Source organism: Lipotes vexillifer, unplaced genomic scaffold (genome assembly GCF_000442215.2).
Source record: "Lipotes vexillifer unplaced genomic scaffold, Lipotes_vexillifer_v1.1 scaffold110, whole genome shotgun sequence".
NCBI classification, from domain to species: Eukaryota; Metazoa; Chordata; class Mammalia; order Artiodactyla; family Lipotidae; genus Lipotes; species Lipotes vexillifer.
The window spans coordinates 1,510,538-1,524,191 of record NW_006791887.1 but is presented as its reverse complement, the minus strand read 5'-3'; the positions used below and the strand labels follow the sequence as shown (position 1 = coordinate 1,524,191).

The 13,654-nt window shown below is 42.9% G+C and overlaps 1 protein-coding gene across 2 annotated transcripts in view; it reads right to left on the bottom strand.

The window, feature by feature from the left end:
* Positions 1–207: 207 nt before the first annotated feature.
* NFX1 (nuclear transcription factor, X-box binding 1) overlaps positions 208–13,654 on the bottom strand; it is an 82,662-nt gene continuing 69,215 nt past the window's right edge. The window contains exons 16-24 of one of the 2 annotated variants that reach the window (XM_007464947.1): positions 12,506–12,736; positions 11,541–11,614; positions 10,626–10,727; positions 10,019–10,060; positions 4,440–4,538; positions 3,740–3,806; positions 2,495–2,640; positions 1,713–1,817; positions 208–480 (exon numbers count right to left, since the gene is read on the bottom strand). In XM_007464947.1, coding sequence (XP_007465009.1) covers positions 408–480; positions 1,713–1,817; positions 2,495–2,640; positions 3,740–3,806; positions 4,440–4,538; positions 10,019–10,060; positions 10,626–10,727; positions 11,541–11,614; positions 12,506–12,736 — 939 coding nt within the window. In that variant the 3' untranslated portion in view covers positions 208–407. Of the gene's footprint in view, positions 481–1,712; positions 1,818–2,494; positions 2,641–3,538; positions 3,807–4,439; positions 4,539–10,018; positions 10,061–10,625; positions 10,728–11,540; positions 11,615–12,505; positions 12,737–13,654 lie in introns of those variants that run through there. The other variant, XM_007464948.1, reaches the window with a different exon arrangement.

Genomic DNA, 13,654 nt, shown 5'->3' with positions numbered 1-13,654 from the left:
AAAACAAGGTGCACCTGACGCTGCAGGCATTTTCAGGAGGAGGATGGATAAGTGGGACAACTGAGACCATAACTAAGTGACATTTTCAGGCTAAAATTCTAGTTTGACTAAATCAAGCCCCATGTTCCCCCAACCATCAGAGCGATCACGGTGGTGGTGTGAGGAGCCTCTGCAAATACAACTGAATCACTAGTGACCGTCCAGTGAGAGACATACTGAAACACTTTATACAGACAGAAGAGAGGACAAGGGGATTTCTGACACACTCATGCTTTGGATGTATCAATTCAAGACAGTATGTGAGCTCTGAGTCCACCAGGCAGTTGGGAACAAACATGATTTATCTGCTGGCAAACGAGTCTCCACCCCACCTAATCATTCTTTTTTCTAAGTGCATCTTGATCGCCTCAGTCCTGGACATCAAAGTAGTCAATTACTGGCTCCTTGGCTATTTTCTGTAAATTACTGCTCCCAAGATTCCTGAAAAGCAAACACAGAATGATCAATCTTTTCTTGCTTGGGGGAAACAGATTCAGGTCTTGGAAAGTTCAGGATCAGCTGATTTACCATGTGTGAAGCTTTGATAAGACAGTGGGGTCCACATGAGCTGGTAACTGTTGAAATTTGGTGATGGGCACACAGGGGTTTATATTAATATATTAATACCATTTTCTCTACTCTAAAAATTTTCCACAATTAAGTCTTACAAAAAAAAAAAAAAAAAAACAAAGCAAAGGAAAAAAAAAGATAGCATGTCATAAACAGGCCAGTAACTTTACGTCCCCCAGGTGGTACTGGACACAGCTGTGGAGTAACATGAGGAAACGCAGCTTGTGCTGCTGGGAGTCCAGGCCGCCTGCTTCCAGGGCTAGAGCAGGGCTGGTGCTGGGGAGCTACACGGCCCCAGGTGCTCCTGGCTGAGGCTGTGCCCAATGGGCAACACCTAGTTGTCCCGTCCAGTTCCAGGGGAACACAGATGGCTAGGACGCTCATGGTGACCTTGCGAACTTCCCTACCCAGAGGTTCTGTGTAGGAGGTACTCCTAGGCTTCTGTGTGGAAGGCCAGAACAGGAGGACAGACCCCACTGTGTTTTCCAGCAACTTCCAGTAGTGTGGCCTTGTCACAGCAGGGCAGCTGGCCCCCTCCCTGGGAAGGGAGAGGAAAGGAAGGAGGGATGAAGACCCCTCTCTGCTCCTATCTGAGAAAACACCTGCCAGATTTGCTGCTTGCCAATGTGGTTTTCTTTTCTCCTTAAATCACAAACATGTTTTGTAAAGCATTTGTAAAAATGCTTCAAACCATATATAAGCAGACAGAGCAAAACATGAAAGTTCCCCCCTTCACTGTCAACTCCCCCCTAGAATCCCACTTCCATCTCCAGAGTAACTGTTGTGGACCACATGATGTTCCTAAATCATCTGGTGTGACAGACTGAATCCATTTCCCAGTGTCACCACCTACACTGTGGAAATTATGGCCAGTGACTGTGCTCCCTGAAGGGGAAGTGGGCATTACAAACATCAAACTTGGGACCTCTCTGGAATGAACATATGTGTCTGACATCTCAGTCAAACCTTATATATCTGAACACAGCACCCCAAAGCCAGGCCCAAGGAGGCCGCCAATGGCTGGTGCAGCCCAGGGCAGTTCAGCCCCTGCTGGCTTCTCTGAACAGACAGGGCTCTTTGGAAAGCAGCTGAAGAATCCTTACTTGTCTGTCTGATGTCTGTGATGAGGAATCGGTGGTGGAGGCCGTGACTGTATCTCCTTTTCAAGTACACCTGTCAGTGTGGTAGGAGGACATATAGACTTCCCTCTGATAAAAGTAAGAACACAAAGTATTGAAAACTTAGATCTGTCTGTGGAGAGAGGCAGACAGCTGGAAATCCAGTCCGAGACTTTCACTGTGACGCTGCGGAGCACTCTCTGATATGACCCGTCTCCTCTCAGGCATAGTCAACTTTGTTTAACCCTTGTCCCTTTCACCCACTTCTGCTGGGCCTGCTACCTGCTTCCTCTCATCTCACACTTGAGTTTTCTTTGTTGGGAGGTTCTTCCGATTCCCCCTGGTTCTGACAGTGATCTTAGGTCCTACTGTCCCCTCCTGGCCCACACTACTGCCTTGGTTTCCTCTAATGGCAAACACTGTTTACAGAGGATGCCTTGAGTCACAGGTCAGCATTCTTCCTGTTTCCATCATGCAAGGAGGACACAAGGGAAAAAGGGACAGATGTGATGGGCAGGTACCCACTCCAGGCCCTCAGGGTCTGACGTGGATTGTATCCTTTAGGTGTGTCTGGCCTGAGGACTGAGACATGGGCTTTACTTTCTGGTTTGGACCTTTAGATCAGTCAGAATGGCGGGCCCAGAGGCAGACTTTCCACATCATCTTCCAAGGAAGGAAGTAAGGAAAGCAAATATTGACCAGCCCTGTTTCCCAGGTCCAGCTTGCTTCACCGAGCAGCTCCTTCTGTAATGGCAAGATTCACCCACCTGACCGCAGTGACCACGACATTGCGCTTCGGTTCACTGTCATAGCTCACACTCTCCAGGCCGTACACTTGGGCCAGGTCATGGATGATCCGGCGGTGGTCTCTGTTCATGGGAGGGAAGCAGTGGCTCTTCTTACTATTCTTTCCCTGTATTGAGGGAAAAGATGACTGATTGATAAAAATCATCTTGAAAACAGGATATGTCCACAGAGGTCCTTCCCACCATCCCAGAACAGCCTGGGTCAATAAAGAAACAGCTGAGTTTTGGAAGCCCACAGCACACAGCATTTCACTGACTGCTAAGCAAGCCGAAGCTGTGGGAGGATGAGGGCTGATGCACTTCCTTCATCTCCTCTGTGAGCCACAGGGTAGCAGTTGGCCGGGGTTAGAGGAACAGAGGGCAAGTAAACTGAGACTTACACGGACAGTGCAATGGTTCCTCCCGTGGGGCCCGTAACTGGGGAGTGAGTGATGTTTCCAAGAAATGACTAAATAAATTGAAAACTTATAAACAAGAAAATCTCACTTCCTATAAAAAGTACATTCTACGCTAAAAATCATGAGTGTACAGATACAGACACGCAAGCACAGAAATACATTTGCTCAGGCTTCCTAATTAGGAGGGGAACAATGGTCCCATTTTCTCCTCTGTGTTAGTATCCTGCTGGGAAGTGGGAACAGAAAGGAAGGGGATGAGGGGATGGTGGGAAGGAAACCCATCTTCACAAGATGTGGAGCTAAAGTAGCCACCTTGCCCTCACCTACAGGCCCCTGAATGAAGAGGGAGCCACTGAGGGGTTGGCTGCCTCCAGGACAGCTTCACTCTCTTGAAGGAGTCTGTGCCACTACCCATTCAACTTTTCATCCTCGCCCAATGGTTTCTCTCCTGCCTTTGGGGCACTAAGAACCAGTGTGTCCCATTATACAACAGCCCTTCAGCGATCTGAGGACCGAGCATGTCTTCCTAAGTATCCCTACTGCATCCCCTTCGTCCAGTTTCTTCACCCATTCTTAGGCACAGAGATAGGATTTTTATTTACATTTAATATTATTGCAGGTATCTTTTCTGAACCAGGACAGGGTTTCCATGGATGTTATAATGGATGGGCTTTTGGGAAAGATAAGGATCCTCAAGGCAGCTGTGATTTTTTCCTATAACTACTTTATACCGACAGTGTTTCTGGGACTTGACTTTTTTATCAAGCTGGCCTTAGAGACATGTACAGCTGGATGTTTTGACTTCAACCTTATTCACGGCCTCCACAAGGGCTTCCATTTCCTTCTCAATGTCACTGACAAACTTTAAGTCCTTCCTGAAATGAGAAATAACCAAAGTTAATTTCATTTGTTTCTGATCTTCTGAGAATCCCTTCTACCCACCCTCTGCCTGTAAAGTGTAGGCAGTGGACAATGTGGGCAGAAAACCTGCAGAGGTCAGGAACTGTCAGATAACAGAAGGTTGAATGTGATGGAACAAAGGAAGAGAAAGTAAGAAATCAAACATGAGAAAAGGAAAGATGGAAGGAGAACTAGCCACCAGAGGGCCAGGAGACTGGAGGAAAATAAGACTTTTTACCACCCAAGTGAGGACCACCCATGTGATTAAGACCTGGGCAGACAGAGGTGGAATGTAACCAGAGATCCTTCAATTCAGGCTAGTCCAGCCCTTAGGGGGCCCCGACTCCCACCACAGGGCGTGCGCGCGCGCGCGCACACACACACACACACACACACACACACACACTCTCTCTCTCTCTTTCTCCCTAAGTTCAATTCTTCAATGGGACAGTTTTGAGAGACCAAGAGAAGGATTTTTATTAAATATCATATAATCCCTTATAGATATATAAACTGGCTCAATCACAGAGGACTGCATATTAGTTACTACATCTTAAAAGATCACTCTGGTAAGCCACAATTAAGAAAGTAGGTAACAACTTACATACCTAGCATCTTCTTTCAAACTGTCACTGAATTTTGACCCTGAAGAACGTACGTTGAAAGGATCAGAATCATCACTGATATGAAATGCCTCTGCTAACCGCCTGAAAGTGAGAGAGAAGTAAGTAAATGAAAGGAAAGGAGGGGGAGGAAAACTATCTCATAGTAACAGAGTGCCCCCCAGGTCCTAAATTCTTTATACATTAATGATCTCATTTCAATAAACCTAATTATTAAGGAGAATAAGAACAACTTGGGACAAGATATTGAATTGTCTTCAAAGAACAAAAAAAATAAGACAGATCTAGATGGTTCTGAGCAAGCTGTAGGCTGATACTGGGGACTTAGATTGTTAGGTGAAGAGAAACCCAAGGGAGGGAAAGCACTGGGGATGGTCAATGGGGGATGACTTCCTCTGAGGTTTCACCTAAACATCAGATACATAGACAGATAATATTAAAGTTAATATCACTTTAGAAAATAAAGAATTAGGGCTTCCCTGGTGGCGCAGTAGTTGAGAGTCCGCCTGCCGATGCAGGAGACACGGGTTCGCACCCCGGTCCGGGAAGATCCCACATGCCGCGGAGCGGCTGGGCCCGTGAGCCATGGCCGCTGAGCCTGCGCGTCCGGAGCCTGTGCTCCGCAACGGAAGAGGCCACAACAGTGAGAGGCCCGCGTACCCAAAAAAAATAAAATAAAATAAAATAAAATAGAGTGGAAAAAAAAAAAAAAAAAAAAAAAAAAAAGAAAATAAAGAATTGCATTTACAACATAAGCTCTGCATTATTTTTAATGTATTTCCTTTCAGATTTTTCCTCTGTAATTTTAAGTAGTTGCAATCAGTGTACATAAAACTTTGAATCTTTTTTCACCTTATTATTATGTGATTAGCATTTCTCATATTACTATTTGATTTTCACACTCCTTGTATTAATAGCTGCATAATCTTCTAATTATATATATCCCCCAATTTACTTAAACAGTCCCCATTTAGGTTTCTTTTATTTGTTTTTTCTTGTTTTGCTCTTTTTCTTTTTTCATTTTTTAAAAAATGTATTTAAAAAGTTTTTTTATATCCCATTTAGGTTTCTTCAACAGTTCTCCAATTTCTCAATATTATAAGTAATACAATATCTCTGAACAAAAAGCTTTTGAGATTATTTTTCTGGAAAATGTTTCCAAGGTGTGGGATAACTGGGTTAAATGGTATGGACATCAGACCCTTGATATCGTGGTCTAAGGGCTCCACAGTGCTGCTTCTGTTTTGACCAGCAGTATGTGAGTTTCGTGGCACCTCGCCAACATCCAGGTATATATGTCAGGTTTTTTTTGTTTGTTTGTTTATTTTTAAAGATAGATAAAATTGAGCTTAGCACTTAGTACAATTTTCTTTTACAAAGAGATAGGGGTCTCTTACATGCTTCATGACCATAAGAATTTGGTTTATTGTTGCTATATTTTCTAATTTTTTAAGGTTTAATTTTCAAATTTTTAAGAATTCCTAGGGGGGAGATATTTCGATGTTTTGATTAGCTGGCCACTAATTCAAACACAAACACCAATAAAACATGTCTGTGGGATGAATATAGCCAGCCAGTTTTTCATTTTTGCAATGGAGCATATATTTGCAACTTTATTTTTTATTTATCTATTTTTTATTTTGGCTGTGCTGGGTCTTCGTTGCTGGCTTCTCTCTAGTTGCAGCGCACAGGCTCCAGAGCACACGGGCTCAGGAGCTGTGGTGTGTGGGCTCCAAAGCACACGGGCTCAGTAGTTGCAGTGCGCGGGTTTCTCTCTAGCTGCAGCATGCGGGTTTAGTTGCCCCACGGCGTGTGGGAATCTTAGTTCCCCAACCAGGGATTGAACCCATGTTCCCTGGATTGGAAGGCAGGTTCTTAACCACAGGACTACCAGGGAGGTCCCTATTTGCAAGTTTAGATGGCATTCTCCTTTTCAATTCACATTTTTTTTTTCTTAGGTCTGTGAGTATTTAAGAAAGAACCCTTACATAAAGGGTCATTATGTCATCATTCAAAGATCGAGGAGAAATTCAAAAGGCTTTCAGAAATAGCTAGTTCTAATCAATAACTGACATTTGCCGAGCATCTACTATGGTTTAGGCTTGTGCCAAGAGTTTTATGTATATCTTCCTTAATTTTAATGTATAATCCTCATAACAACTCAGGGAGGTAGGTACTATTACTGTCACATTTCCCCAAATATTTAAGAAAATTAAGGCTTGGAGAGATAATGTGATTTGCCCATGGTCACAATGCCACTTGATTTGTGAAGCTAGGATTCAAATCTGGGCAATCTAAGCTAGAGCTCTGGCTGGCTCTAACTACCATGAAATACTGTCTCAACTACACAAAGGTGCATTTCCATGTTTTTGAGACCTTCTGTGTGTTCACCACAGCATTTCTGAATATTCAGGACTCTTAGTTCACATTTTGGAGTGGAGAACAATGTTACAGTCCTTAAGGGACAAGAGTTTTGGATAGCAGTTATTACAAAGTTACCGTAAGGGTCAAACCAAGGGAAATTTGGGCAGTGCTATTAATCATCATATTATCTTCTATATATTTAGCCACCTAAAGAGGTATTGTTAACAAGTGTTGAAGGTCAAACTTCTAGGTAAAACAAGGCTGCACTTTGTCTGCATTTGTCTGTTTCTGCTTAACTTTTTATCTTGAAAATTTTTCAAAGAAAGATAAGTTACAAGAATATCACAATGAACGCCCACATACTCTTCAGCTAAATTCTCCAAATGTTAATATTTTCACAGAGCTATACCTTTAATCTTTGTTGGAACAATAAAGTTTGCCAGTCATTGAATAAATGTCCCTTAATCTGATAAGGAGTATATTCAAATAACTTACAGCAAACATCATACATAGTGGTGAAATACTTAAAACTTTCCCTGTGAGACTGGAGATAAATTAGAAATGCCTATTATCACCACCCTTCATTCAACACTGTACTGGAGGACGGCCCTGGTGGCACAGTGGTTAAGAATCTGCCTACTAATGCAGGGAACACGGGTTCGAGCCCTAGTCCGGGAAGATGTCACATGCCACGGAGCAACTAAGCCCGTGCACCGCAACTACTGAGCCTGCGCTCTAGAGCCCCTGAGCCACAAGTACTGAGCCCGTGTGCCACAAGTACTGAAGCCCACATGCCTAGAGCCCGTGCTCCACAAGAGAAGCCACCACAACTAGAAGCCTGTGCACCGCAATGAAGAGTAGCCCCCGCTCACCACAACTAGAGAAAGCCTGCGCGCAGCAATGAAGACCCAATGCGGCCAAAAAATAAACAAATAAAATTAATTAACTAACAAACAAACAAACAAAAAAACCCAACTGTACTGGAGGCCTAGCCAGTGCAATAAGGCAAGAAAAAGATAAAAGTTAAGAATTAGAAAGAAACTAGAAGAGGACATGATTGTGTACATGCAAAAGTTAAAAGAAGCTAAACTATTAGAAATAAGTAATTTAGCAAGGTTGTGAATACAGGTCAACAAATATCAACTGTATTCCTATATGCCAGCAACAAGCAATTAGAGAATTAAATTTTAAAAGTGATACAAGAAAAAATACCAGTTATAACAGCATCAAAATACATCAAATAGCAAGGAACTAAAATCTACTGAAAGATGTACAAAACCTATATAAAGAAAACTATAAAATATCATTGAGAGAAAACATGACTAAATAGAAGGATATACTTTGCTCATGGATTAGAGGCCTCAATATTATAAAGATCTCAAATCTCTCCAAACTGAACTATAAATTAAATACCAGCTCAATCAAAATCCCAGTATTTTCTTTTTTTTTGGCAAGTACTGATAAGCTATTTCTAAAATTTAAATGGACATGCAAATGGCCAAGAACAGCCAAGACAATCTTGGAGAAAGACCATGTTTGAAGAGACATGTTACCAGTTATAAAGGTACAGTAATTAAGATGATGTGATACAAGCGCAATGAAATAGAATGAGCTCAGAAATAACCCATACACAATATGAATACTTGATTTAAGACAAAGGTGGCACTGCAGATCACTGGGAAAAGGATTTCTTGATAAATGATGTTGGTCAAATGAATATTTGTATGGAATCATGAACCCTCCTTACACCATGCTTAGAAAAAAAAAAAAATTGGTCCAGGTCAACTGTAGATCTAAACGTGCAAGGTAAAATAAGGCTCCTAGATAATAACAAAGAATATCATCACAACCTCAGGATAGGCAAATATTTCTTAAACAAGACATAAAAAGTACTATTCACTAAGGAAAAGACTGATAAACTGGACTACATTAAAATTAGAAACTTCCGTTTATCAAGACACCAGTTAGAGAGTGAAAAGTGAAGGCACAGAGTGTGAGGAAAACAATATATAAAACAAAGGACTCATATCCAAAATATATACAGAATTCCTAGTAATCAATATGAAAAAGACAGATGATACAATTAAAAAAATAAGCAAAGACCTGAATAGGTACTTCACAAAAGAGGATATCCAAATGGCCAACAAACATATGAAAAGGTGCTCAACCTCACCAGTCATCAGACAAATATAAATTAGAAGCTCAATGATATCGTTATACATCTACAAAAATGGATTAAAATAAAAAAGACTGACAATTCCAAGGGCTGACACAAACAGAGAGCAACGGAAAATATGACCCTGCTCGTGGGAGCGTAACTGGTACAACCATTTTGGACACTGTTCGGCAGAATCAGTTAAAGCTGAAAATATGCATACCCTATTAATCAGCAATTCTACTCCTGAGTTTATATCCAACAGAGATGAGTACATATATATAGCAAGGCAAGTATAAGGATATTCTTAAAAGAGCATTATTTGTAATAGCCCAACACTGATAATAACACATATTATCTATAAACTATAGAATAGATAAATGATGATAAATTAATACAATAAAATATCATGCCGAAATGAAAATTAACAAAATGCTGCTACATGTAACAACAGGAATAAACGTCACAAATGTAATGAAAGAAACCAGACAAAAATAATACAAACAATATGATTTCATCATTTACATAAAGTCCAAAAGCAGACAGAAATAATCTAAACTGTTAGAAGTCAGGATAGAGGCTATATCTCGGTGGAGTGTAAGAGTGGGTTCTGGTAGTTTTCTATCTGTTGACCTTGGTGCTGATTACACCACTGTATTCCCTTTGTGATGACTCACTCATCACTATAGCTCTGATCTATATGAAGTATATTATACTTCAACATAACAGTTCATTAAAAGAATTTTAAGCCTCTTGCCTCCATTGGAATCAGGAAGTCTGCCAGTCTCTGAATTAGTATGCTTTGGAGCATGTGATGTTTATACTTGCCTGAAACCACACAAGCTCATGTTTCAGAAATATGCTGAAATCACCTAACTGGTTTATCCTCAGACAATTCGATTCTTCATGATTGAATTTCTCCTGCTCCCCAACAGCAGCAAAAGACTCAGAGCAGGTGCTCAATGAATGCTTGAAGGGTTGCTCCCTCCCACTAATTTCACAGAGCTCAAGGACAATTAGATAAACAGCAGTTGAAACTACTTACTTTCTCCTTTCCAAGGCTGAACACTCCTCATCACACTCCAGCCTTGAGAAGCAAATGAAAAAAAAATTAAGTCAGGGTACAAGTTTCACAGCTCCTACTCAGCAATAAGTTCTTAGATGGTCAACCTGGAGACAGAACAGACTGGCCAAAACAATGGCTGGATGAGGTCCTTCTCAAGGACAGGTGTGCAGGCCTCTGAGTTACGGGAGACTAGGAGTTCTCAGAAAGGCTTCAGAGTGTCCCCTGGCTGCTCAGCCCCCAAAATGTTCCCGGCGCCCCGGCAACAACCCCACCTCCCTCTCTCGACACAGCAAACCCCTCTGTTCTCTGTTCTCCTGTGGGTTGGAATAGACACGTCAAGCTCTCTGCTTCCTCTGGCTACTGTCTGCAGTGAGGCCCAGAAAAGCCTCCTCTGGTCTTAGCTGTATCCCGAGTAGGACTCACTGCATTGGAGTGGATGTGGTCTCTTAATATCAGATGTCTGTTGAATACCTACTGTGTGTGCAAGGCTTTCCTATTGCAGACTGACACAAATGAATGGTTCCTGCCCTTTGGAAATTAAGTCTAATGGGAGAAAGAAGGCACAGCCACACATCTAAAAAATTACCTGGCTTGGTGAATTTCCTTCTTAGTAATTAACTTGCTGATTTCCACTGAATCTCCAAGCTGCATGTCTGTTATTTTGGAGGCCATGGAAATAGCAGCTATTCTGAAGTATAAAAAAGAAAGGGAAGAAAAAAAAAAAAAGAAAGGGAAGGAAGGTGTTGCAGTTTCACAAGAACCTCCCCATACCAGGCACAGAGAACACTTCTTTCAAGGCAAATCTACCACTCTACAATCTGTGTGGCCTTGGAAGCCCATCTATTATGAACTATCCACACGTTTATGTAGTATCTCCTCAATTAGATGCTAAGCAGCTCCATAGGAAATGAGGTAATCCATTCCTCAGTACCCCCTTGAGCATCCGGGCCAATGCCAGGCACTCAGTGTGTATTCAAACACAGTCAATCTGATGTCTGCATACTCCTAAAGTCCCATCTCCATGGTGCATCTCTGCATCTATTCGTCCATCCATCCCTAAACACCTCCACTTCTGTACGGTGTGACCACACAGGTCCCAAGATTTCAGGAGGCTGCAAAGACAACTCACAGAACAGTCAGAACCCCGCCCAGACCACAGCCGGAGCGCAGGACCTGGTCCTGGCTGTGCCCCAAGTGGTGGAACGCTGAAGCAATGCACGCAACTTCAGGACATCTTCCCTTCTGATCTCATGGTGTCATAAGACCAAAAGGGAGAGAGAGAGGAAGGAGGAGGAGAGGAGAGAAACAAAAAGGTTATTTCACAAATTAAAGTTAGGGAAGGGAAGGTACATAAAGCAGTACTTTCTCTTTTAACCAGAAAAACTAGACTCAAGAAAATTTATTTTAAAATCCTTCCTTAAAAGTTGCAAAGATCCTACAATAGACTCCTGTATACCCTTTATCTAGACCCACCAATTGTTAACATTTAAGTAGCACTAACCTTTGATAAGTACTGGATGCTTCAGAGCAAATCATGATTTCTTTTCTTCGTCCACATTCACACTGCAGCTCTATCTGAAATAAGATTAACATGTAGCAACTTTCAGCCCACGGTAAATATGTGAATGGGCAGGTTTCACTTTTAAAGCCTCTCTCAAATCAAACCACGGCAGAGAACAGAGAGACAGTGAGTGGCTACCCTCCAAGATGGAGGAGCTAACCATACATGCAAACTGACAACGTGGTGGTTGACATGCTAGGAGGGAAGTGTCCAGTCGACAGTGCCCCTTACTGGGAATGACTTCTGTCCTTAATCCTGCCTGAAGGGGCAGGCCTAGAATGAAGTTTTTACCACTGAATCAAAGGTAGACACTTGACCCAGGACCAGCCAAGGTCTAATCGACTCCACTTCATCCCTCTGCTTTCATCTCCTCAGGAGGGAGACCTTGCTTAATCCCTCAGACCAGGTAAGTCCCTCACTCACATGTTCTTGTGGCACCCCGTACAAGGGGGTAACTACTCCTTCACAACATTACCACAGTCACAGTTAATTATGAGTAATTAATTAGTATCTGTCCCTCTAATTAAAGGAACCACGTGTCCACTGTTCACTGGTGGAGCCCCAGCACCTATCACAGCATTACATCTTATACAAAATAGACACTTATGTATTTGCTGAATAAATGGAGGGGACAATCTGAGTCTCTCTTGAGAATTTGATCGAAGGGAGACAGAAACTGGTCAGGTGGCAGTGGGTACTTTCTGAATTAAAAGACCATCTCAAGCTTGGCAGATAGAAGTCTGTACAATTTACTCCACCCTTCTCTTGTTAACTTAACTTGCAGTTCCTTGCAACCAAAGACCCCTGGTAAGGATGTGTGCCCAGGTGCCACTGTAGGCAGTTCTGGACTCATCAGCAGCCCCAGAACCACAGTCAGTGCCCCACCAGAAGCCAGGATTACTCACCTTGGCTTTGCAAGCAGTCACAGGGCAGGGTGAGCTGAGGTGGCAAGGCGCCATACATGGGTGGCCACAGTCAGCTCTGGCGATGGTGCAGGGCTGCTTGCAGACCTCATCCACAAGACACTCTCCTTTGTGACAGAGTCTCTGACACCTGTGCATCCCACACGGTAGCGTGGCACTGCAGGGCAATCCGCAAGAGATATCAACCAGGTGACAAGGGATGTTGCTTCGTAACTAGGAGAGACAGAAGTAGCCAGATTCTCATCTCCATGAAGGATTCGGGGTGGATTTTAACTTCCTACTTAAACATTTCTGAACTTTCAAAAAGAGCAAGTTTTTTAAAAAGTTATTTTTATCTGAAACAAAAATCAGGCTGTTTTTCAAAGTCTGAAAGGTTGGTTTGAAAAGAAAACAAACCTGAACTTTATTTAATAATGCTCGTTATGGGACTTCCCTGGTGGCGCAGTGGTTAAGAATCTACCTGCCAATGCAGGAAATATGGGTTCAATCCCTGGTCCGGGAAGATCCCACGTGCCGCAGAGCAACTAACCTCGTGCGCCACAACTACTGAGCCTGCACTCTAGAGCCCACGTGCCACAACTACTGAAGCCCGCGCGCCTAGAGCCTGTGCTCCGCAACAAGCCACCACAGTGAAAAGCCCGCGCACCACAACAAAGAGTAAACCCCGCTCGCCGCAACTAGAGAAAGCCTGCGAGCAGCAACAAAGGCCCAATGCAGCCAAAAAAAATAATGCTTATTATGATCTAAAAGGATTTGTTTTAGGAGCCGAGTGTGACTTGCAACTAAACTTCCCAAGGTGGATAACAAGCATGTGAAACCAGATAACTAGGGAGTTTCTGAAAATTTTATGACTAACTGGGAGGATCAGGTGACCTTTTCCCTCTACAAACAGCTAGGGCACTGAGTTCACAGAAACCCTGGGGGTGGGGGCACCCTTGGCTCATTGTTTCAAGACTGCTTGCAGGGCTGTTTTACGTAATTAATTACTCAGCTCTCCTCACATCTCCCAACCCAAGATCTCCATAGTTTTAGACAGCTGTCATTAAAAAAATTAAGAGGGGCTTCCCTGGTGGCGCAGTGGTTGAGAGTATGCCTGCTGATGCAGGGGACATGGGTTCGTGCCGGTCCGGG